The 8,610-nt window shown below is 49.2% G+C and overlaps 4 protein-coding genes across 4 annotated transcripts; 1 reads left to right on the top strand and 3 right to left on the bottom strand.

The window, feature by feature from the left end:
- Positions 1 to 488: 488 nt before the first annotated feature.
- GUITHDRAFT_115506 (hypothetical protein) lies at positions 489 to 2,679 on the bottom strand (the record flags this gene model as incomplete). The annotated part of the gene is made up of 12 exons (XM_005825287.1): positions 489 to 555; positions 771 to 812; positions 872 to 974; positions 1,032 to 1,126; positions 1,178 to 1,274; positions 1,327 to 1,453; positions 1,511 to 1,576; positions 1,891 to 2,105; positions 2,165 to 2,225; positions 2,401 to 2,429; positions 2,475 to 2,559; positions 2,623 to 2,679. The coding sequence occupies 12 exons, from the start codon at positions 2,677 to 2,679 to the stop codon at positions 489 to 491; spliced, it is 1,044 nt and encodes a 347-aa protein (XP_005825344.1).
- Positions 2,680 to 3,401: 722 nt separating this feature from the next.
- On the top strand, positions 3,402 to 4,168 carry GUITHDRAFT_89401 (ubiquitin_small subunit ribosomal protein S27Ae fusion protein). Its single transcript, XM_005825288.1, has 2 exons — positions 3,402 to 3,509; positions 3,660 to 4,168. Exons 1-2 carry the CDS (start codon positions 3,413 to 3,415, stop codon positions 4,106 to 4,108), a joined length of 546 nt encoding a protein of 181 aa, XP_005825345.1. The 5' UTR covers positions 3,402 to 3,412; the 3' UTR covers positions 4,109 to 4,168.
- A 90-nt stretch (positions 4,169 to 4,258) lies between these two features.
- Positions 4,259 to 5,582, bottom strand: GUITHDRAFT_158510 (hypothetical protein; the record flags this gene model as incomplete). Its single annotated transcript, XM_005825289.1, has 4 exons — positions 4,259 to 4,327; positions 4,508 to 5,222; positions 5,269 to 5,380; positions 5,486 to 5,582. The coding sequence occupies 4 exons, from the start codon at positions 5,580 to 5,582 to the stop codon at positions 4,259 to 4,261; spliced, it is 993 nt and encodes a 330-aa protein (XP_005825346.1).
- A 1,440-nt stretch (positions 5,583 to 7,022) lies between these two features.
- On the bottom strand, positions 7,023 to 7,853 carry GUITHDRAFT_115509 (hypothetical protein; the record flags this gene model as incomplete). Its single annotated transcript, XM_005825290.1, has 5 exons — positions 7,023 to 7,194; positions 7,244 to 7,522; positions 7,572 to 7,654; positions 7,704 to 7,764; positions 7,813 to 7,853. The coding sequence occupies 5 exons, from the start codon at positions 7,851 to 7,853 to the stop codon at positions 7,023 to 7,025; spliced, it is 636 nt and encodes a 211-aa protein (XP_005825347.1).
- Positions 7,854 to 8,610: the final 757 nt, after the last annotated feature.

Below are 8,610 nucleotides of genomic sequence, written 5' to 3' on the forward strand. Positions count from 1 at the left end.
GGCCATGGCAGGAGGGTGAGAGAGTTCTAGCAGGAGGTCTCATGTCGGTATCTCCACGTGTCTCAAACTATCGCTGCTGCTCTTGGCACTGCCATGCGCTCCTGCCTCTTTCCACCAAGAGCCATTCCCTTGTCATCCGGCGCCCAAGCGGCAGCGCTCCACAGCTCCAGTAAGTACAAAGATTATAAAACTAGTATTAAAGTCTCTTTTATAAAAACATTTGAGGAAAGCCGGTAGTACTGAGAGTAGTACTGGAATGAAAGTTGAGTGAGTTAAGAATGTTTTATAAAGCGACCTAGGGTACAAAAGTTTGATTCACAAAACAGTTTTATCATCTGTAGCAGTGATGTCACGGCCTTGCCTCCCGCCCCCCCGCGGTGTGACAGTGGCGTGGTGCGGCGCAGCCTGTGCACTCAGTGCAACTGCTCGGCGAGAGTGTCGGGAGTCCGATCCACGCCTCCATGTCCCCGCGGTCACAGGCTTGATTTTCAGATCTGGCATACGACAGCCGAGTGCCATGTTTTATTGTACTGCAGCTTGATGACATCATGCCACCTGGAGGAGGCCCCCGTCAGATGTGACTGCCGAACACAGAGCTCTGTCAAGGTGACCTTCCCATTCTTGTGTCGTACACCTTGAAGTGTACGAGTGAAATTCACAACAAACCTCTCAACAAAGTCACCTCTACAGCTTGAGAAGAAATTCCCGAGAAGTCGCATCCCCCCATGGCATACAAGAAATGACCTGAACCTGCACATGCATGGGAATACCGTCCAGTCCTCATCGGCTCTTCTTTCCTCCATTTCCCCTCCCTAAAAGGCGAGGCCAATCAGACCAGACTCATGCTGTCTGTGACAGAATGAGGGGTCACCTCGGATCAAGGGATTCTACTTCAAACAGCGCTGCTGCATCAGGGCTCAACGTCTCCTCGTAAACGCCTCTCATTTCATCCCAGACTTTGGCGACATGGTTTCCTAAACTTCAGACTCAATCCGTCAGCTCTCCACAATAGTCTGGATTTTGGTCATTACCCGCCGACTGCATAGATCCTCTTTGTCTCGGGGACGACTGCGACGGCATGGCAGTACCTTTCCCGAAGAAGCTTCGGCCCCTCGATCCACGATCCCTTCAAAGGTTGAATGTAAGGCAATCAGCAGCTTCTGAAGACACGAGTCACCCTTCCAAGATCCAACAACTCACAAGAGTCGAGCAAATATTGGCTGCTGCAACCTCCAACAGCATAAATTCGATCTTGACACACCGCAGCTCCAAAGCTGGAACGCTCTGTGATCATCGAGGGCTCGGGTCGCCAGCTCTCCCCCACACCAGCCTCCGACACACTCAAACTTTCACACGAGTTCATCAGTAGCATTCCATCGAATCCGCCGATAGCGAAGACCCGGGACTGGTACCCGCACGCTGCTAAGCTTACTCTAATAGACGACATGTTTGGCTAGATTCAATCGTCACGGAGATTGATGATCCACTAGATATTACATACCCCAATTACCCAATCATTTGATCTTTGAGGCGAAATGGAGAGATACTCAACCGTCCTGAGTTTCGAGCACTTTTTCTGCGCAGAACGTGACCAAACAGACTGAAGTGCAGAATAAGCTTTACAGTCGGCAGCGTTTCATCGTTGTCGATTCCTCCAACAGCAAACAGCTTTAAACAAGAGTAAGTAAGTTTGCGAATGCGTATTTAAAGGCAATATTGCCTTTCCACATTCATATGCGAGCCCAAAGGAGGCTCTTGGTGAAATCATATCTGGGACTCCCTTCCACTCCCTTATCTGCCTGGAACGTCTTCACGTCTAGCACAAGTCAAGCAGAGCACGGAATACGATGGATCGTCGCTAGGGGTGAGCCTTTCACCGTGTTCATATACAGCATATCCAGGATAGGGACCAGAGTATCCTCCCATGACCAGGAGCGAGTCCCCAGCAGTATCCTCCTGCTCTCCCTCATCCAAGCGGAGAAGATGTTCCAGTTTGGACCATTTGCCATATCGTCGGCCATACTCTTCACGGTAATACTTGCTATAAACATGCTCGTACAACCCCTTCAGATCTCCATCTTGGCAGAACAACGTTTCCTCCGAATCTACGGAATGTTAGAAGTCCATCTGATTCGCGAGTTGAGTGAGAGAAAAAGATTAGCACCCAATTCTTCCTTCGACAACCCTTCCTGGGACGGTCCTTCTTCATACCACATTTTTTCTTCCTGGTCAATGCAAGAATTTGTACAAGGTGAGTAGAGGAAGCATGTATAATACAGAGAGCAGAGTTTACATCGGCCCCGGATATTTCATCGTGTAAAATGTCCAGCTCAACTTCCGAACCCTGACAAGTTAACAGTTCACCATGTGAGTGTGATGACATCATTATTCACAAAGAACCTCTTCATCGCTCGATCCGTCTTGCTTCGCTGAAAGGCAAAAGTCAGACTCAAAGTTTGGCTCCGACGCCCAACCTTTTCTAGAGCTTTGTCTCCCTGGGCCCTTCTTGCCCTTGCCCTTGCCCTTGCCCTTGCCCTTGCCCTTGCGTTTTACATTCATCTGTTAAGGTATCCAAAACAATCTCACAATCTTGCAGCAATCTTGGTCCAGGGGAAGGCTTACCTTTTGAAAATCGGAAATCAGCATCTTGGCTTCCAGAATGTCCGGATCCTGCATCATTTCGTCCTAATTGAACATATTCGATCTCAATGGATGCATTCATTGTTAATTTGACTATCAACCTCAACAGAGTCGATTTCATCTTCAAGCTCTCCATCATCACTGATGTCCTGGAGGTCACTAGATCCTCCTCGCAATGCGCTGATTTTGGTGGAGTCCGTTCCAGACACAGCCAGATTACATCTCCGATGAAGAAACGGCACGTCATGTTTAAGTCCCGTCTCAGTGGAGGGCACGAATACCAGGGAACAGCATAGACTAAGGAAAACAACTTCTTGTCGAACCATCAGGTTGTTGTTCTCCCCAATTTCACCGACCCATCATCGCGTCTTGCACCTTTGAAACATTGCAAGAAAGAGATAGAGATCTTTCCTTCCCGTTATGCTCAGCTCTTCCTCCTTGATTTTCCCCTCTCCTTCCCTTGGCTTCGTCGTCCTGCATCTGACGAGAACATGCTTTTCGTACGCGACGCATCTTGGATCTCCAGACCCGGCCCGCCTGCTTACATTTCAGCCATAATTTTCAAGACGTCTTTTATTTTTCAAAAATAGCCATGAAATGCATGCATTGCCGATGAAAATCTGAATTTCCTAGTACCCAGTCCTAGCTCTATAGGAGTATATACTAGGACAATTCTTCAACTACCCCCCATTTAGACCCCACCCTACCCCGTGAACGAGTGTTTATTTTTTCCCGCACGAGAGCCGATCTGAAAGCGCTCGCTCAGCTCAGCATGCCGTCGGTGTATGTGAGGACGCTCAGCAGCGTCGCTGAGGCCAGCAAGACAGGATCCGTCAAGGACCTCAAGAACTTCCTCGAGGAGACTCAAGGTCAGACCAGTCCGATGTCATCGTGAACTTTGCGATGGTGGTGGGAGCGGATGGTGCTGCAATGTTGCATGTAGGCATGGAGGGTTGGTAGAGGGCGGCAGGAGTCGTAGAGATGTATGTAAACGCCAAGTCTGATGTAAGGTTGTGCAGGAATCCCCGCTGATGAGCAGCGTATCTCCTACTGCGGTCACATCTTCGAGGATGACGAGCTCCTCGAAGAGCTCGAGGACAAGATCACCCTCGACATGACCCTGGATCTTGAAGGAGGTGGCAAGAAGAGGAAGAAGAAGACCTACACCAAGCCCAAGAAGATCAAGGCCAAGCACAAGAAGGTCAAGCTCGCTGTCCTCAAGTACTACCGTGTGGATCAGTCTGGCAAGGTTGAGAGGCTTCGCAACGAGTGCACCAAGCAATGCGGTGCTGGAACCTTCATGTCCAACCACTTCAACCGTCACTACTGCGGAAAGTGCCACTTCACCCTCATGTTGGTCAACCCTGGACGCGACCCTGCCCTCGACAAGAAGAAGGACGCTCCCAAGGAAGATGCCGCTGCCGCTGCTGCTGCTGCTGCTCCCGCCAAGGGCAAGAAGAAAAAGTAAACGGCTCCGCTGTGAATGTTGTCGGCTTGTATTGATTTCAATAAAGTTTGATCTGGTCCATTCGTTGTGTGGTTAAATGTCTTCATTCAGTTTGTACATCATTTCGAGAAAATTTTGGAACACATGGAAGTATAGATGTGACCATGAGAACTACCACTCAGCAGCAAAGATGTCTACAATGGCTTCTGTCTCTTCTTCGGCGGGCAACTTCTTCACCACCTGCGGCACCTTTGTTTCCACATTCGCAGGAAGTATATCTGCCTTCGTTCCAGTAGGGAAGGAGGGTACACCATTCCGCTTGCTCGCAAGCTCTCTTACCAGCCGTTCGATCTCGCCCACATCAGATGTCAGAGCAATCTTCTGCCGCATTTCGGGATTCTCGTTCAGCCCTCCCTCTACTGTAGAGAGAAGTTTGAACACATGAGCCTTAACAAACCCGGCTGGAGCTGGGAACTCCCGCTCCAGCTCGAAGTACTCGAGAGCCATCCGGAAGGCGCAGACCTTCTCTCCATTGTTGAATAGTGCTGGGTTGCGCCTGAGCCATTCCGCCGACATGACAGCAGCGCAGCCAGTCTCGTCCAGGCAGTCTACCACGTCCTCGAAGGTGACTATGTTGCCGTTGGAGACGACGGGGATAGAAACGTGCTCCCTGATCTTCTTGATCAGGCTCCAATCAGCAGGCACAGCGTCCGGTCCCTTGTTCTCCCTTGTTCTCCCGTGAACAGTCAAAATCTGAGCTCCTGCATCTTGCAGACACTTGGCGTACTGCAATGTCTTGTCGTGGTCATCGAAGACTCTGATCTTTGCAGTGACCGGAATGTCAAGGCCTCTGTGCAACTCATTCACCAGGGAGAAGACAAGATCGAAGTCTTCCATCAGGAAGGACCCGTAATTCCCTTTCTTCGCTATACCTTGAGGGCAGCCCAGGTTGAGATCTACGGCATCGCATCGATGCTGCACTAGTCGTGCTGCTGCCAAGAAGGTTTCCGGATGATTCGCACAGAACTGGACGAACAAGGGCCGGTCCTCTGGTTTCCCATCATCCTCACCAAACTGATCATTCCTGTATTGCACGTTTTCCAGGAAGAGCCTTGCATGGAACATAGGAGTGTAACTGCAGGTCACGTCAGGAACGATCTTGGAGCATGACATCTCTTTACCACAAGGTTGTTCCGTATCTCCTGCAAAGATGACGGAATGCAAGCTCTGACTGCTCCACCATGGGTGCACAAACATACTTGGGAGCTCCTATCGAGTTCCAAAAATACCAACCTTGCAGCTTGGCGATTGGGCGAGGAATGCTGGGGTTTGCAGCTGTATCCACGACAGCATATTTCGCGTCCCTTCCTCCAACTCTGCCGGAAATCAAAGCAACACCCACAGGTGGACCGAGAGGGTCCTTGGGTTGCAGCTCCTCTCCTTCACCCTGGCAGGCTCGGTCACCGATTCCGAGCTCAAGCAAGCGAGGGGTCATACCTTCTTCGAGGAGCTTCTCTTCTTCCTGTATGGCATCGCACGTCACGGATTATTCGTCTGCTGTCTCATCCTCTAATTCGCTCTCCACCATCGCCGACGTCGCTCTAATGATACTAGTTCACTGCTGGACTGCACGTGTACTGCATGCAAGGCAAGCAAACTATTGCGAATAGAATGGCTGTACAACATATATTTTAAATATATATACATTTTATATATGCATTTAAAGTGCAATACAAAATTTCTAAATATATATACAATATTGAGGGCACCAGCCGTACCCAGTACATAAACTTCAAAAATGTATTATAAAAACATTATTTTGTACCAATTGAATCGGTTATTTTAGCTTTATATTAGTATTTATATCAAGCCTGGTAAGGGGCAAAAAGGAAACCATATGGAGAGGCGAGGAAGAGGATGAGGAAGACGAAGAGAGAGATAGACATGCTGCTACACATATCGCCCGAGCTTCAGCTAGACGATGTAACGCGGTCGAATCTTACTCCGTATAGCATGATTCCAGTTACCTTCATTCAGTTGTGATTTTGTCCGAGTAGCTTCCTTTACTCAAAGTAGCCTATATGATGAAAAATTTGCGTAGCTTTTGTATGTTTCGTCAAACAAGAATGTAGTGAAAATTGAAGAATGATATACAATATCATCTTTTCACCTGTCATTTTCATCTGTGCTGATGATGTTATTGTGCTCAGTTCACACGTCTCACGGACCGTTCTAGCCATGTCGGTAAGACACTAAATCCGGGAACCTCCAAGACGCTTATACCCACACAGGCTTCAGCTACAAGGATGCATCTGCCACCAACACCTTCGAGCCGTCTGACGACATGAAGTGGGGGCATTCTCACGCCATGGTCAGCTGTCTGTACTTGCCTCAGAGTGCTAATCGTGGTGTGGCAGGGAAGCCAGGGAACCAACATCGCCACCAAGTGGCTGCCAGGAGGATCCGAGAGCTTGAACCAGGACTTCCAGTGGAACGGAGAGCCGTGAAGGGGCACAGCCAACGACACGAGACAAGCAAGACAAGCCTCGACATGCTTAATTTACATCTAGAGTGTATGAATTTCCCCCCTCCTGGGGCTTATGGAATCGTCCGCTGCCCTTCTCTCTCTCGAACTCGTCAGCGTGCAATCGATTGTTGACGTCGCAAGTACCTGGACTGCAGAGGAGCTCCAGAGACTCTCGTTCACCCTCCTTGTCTTCCTCCTCCCCCGAGCATATGCTGTTGACAACAGACATCGCTCGCCCTCCCTCCCTCCCTCCTCTTGCATGCCATTCGATTGCATGCTGGAGAATTTCTGGGGTGAGGACTGGCAATCCCTTGATCTGACCTTCTTCTCTGAGGACTCCCCATCGCACAACAGCCTGGAATGATGTTATAACGATTAGATCACACCTCTTCTCCGATCACAGAGCACTTAGACTCCAATCATTCGAAACCAGAGCAGCTTCTCAGTCCTCGCATCAACCAAGAGCTCTACAACCCACTGCACCTCTGGCCCTCCGCAATGTGTCACCTGCTTTGAATCATGAATGGACGCGGCGCATATGATACTCCTATCCAGCACAGCCAACATCTCTCGCGGAGTGCTGTAGGACGAGGTCAATTGGCAACAGTAAAGCGTAAATGTGGAACAACCGAATCTGGTTCAGAAGGTGAAGGATCGCCTGTCTTCGAACGTCGTGACCCTGCTCATCGTAGGCCAGCACAAGGGCATCCGAATCGCTGTTTTCTGAGAACGATTCTTGGTCTCGGTCTCGCTCTCTGCCAACTCTCCCTGATGCCCCAAACATGTAATGCTGAAATCGCCGTAGGGCAGTTTCTTGCGATTCCGTCTCGGAGGAGGAGAGCTTCTCTCTAGCAACGTGATTCACTATGGGGCTGAACCCGAGCGAAGGCGACAATTTGTTAGGATGCCTGAAGCGGTGTGACGCCTAGCAAGACCAGCAACAAGCTTGTTTTCGACCTGCTCATCTTCTTGCTCGCATGAGACCATCGTCGCTCCGCCATGGCAATCAATTCGGCCAAAGACCAGCTCAAGTCGATGACCTTGATCAAAGATTTCAGAGGCTTCAAGGCACAAGGATGAAAGCAGCACCTGAAACAGATCGAGCCGAGCGACTCCTTGGAGGAATTGGTCATCAAGACCAAGCTCATACCTTGAAGTTCGTTACGACCTTGGAAAATAATTCTTCAAACCAACGTACCGAGTTCCTGGAAAGAAGCTACGAACCCTGTGGTAAAACATCCACGAATCAGATGCGAGAGATGAAAAAGGGGTTTGCATGCCTGCATGCAGACAAGATCTCTCTGTGCATGATCGACTTGCAGAAATGATTCAAGGGGCCTGCAATCATCGATCTGTTTTGCAAAGCACCATCCTGTGGGCCATTCCTTGAGCTTGATGGCGAATCAGAATCTTCGAGAGACGAGATGCAGTCTATTCCATCAATCCAGACACTAATTCCTCTTCCCCATCTGTGAAAGAATACGTAAGAATGTACAGCTACGAAATAGATTCCAGTTCACCCCATATTACGGACACAGCGGTCGAGAACAGACAATTTTTCCCCTTTCAAAGGAATTCACGCGAATTCAACTTTAGAGGCAAGATCACCAGGTGAAGCTGACATCCAATCATCGAGCATTCTCCTGGCAAGCTTATGGTCTCCAAAATAGACACTTACTTTCTTGAGCGCAAGGATCAAAACATCTGTTCTAGATCTATCGGTCTTGCTTTTAAATTTTGTCGCAAATTTGAATTCTTCATGCAAGGTCTGGGGCAGCACACGAATGCTTCCAACAATCCTTTCGGCAACTCCATGGAACCTGGCTTCAGTCAGAGAAAACCTCGTAGAAAACGTCTGCAAGGCTTTGTATAGGATCAACAGCTGTACTAGAACGAAGGGGGCCATCTGCATCTGTGAATCAGGAAAGGTCGGAGCTATCTGGGAATTTTCGACGGACAGGGATTGCATCCTTTGCAGAACCTTTCGATGAATATC

The sequence above is a fragment of the Guillardia theta genome (genome assembly GCF_000315625.1).
Source record: "Guillardia theta CCMP2712 unplaced genomic scaffold GUITHscaffold_85, whole genome shotgun sequence".
Lineage (NCBI taxonomy): Eukaryota > Cryptophyceae > Pyrenomonadales > Geminigeraceae > Guillardia > Guillardia theta.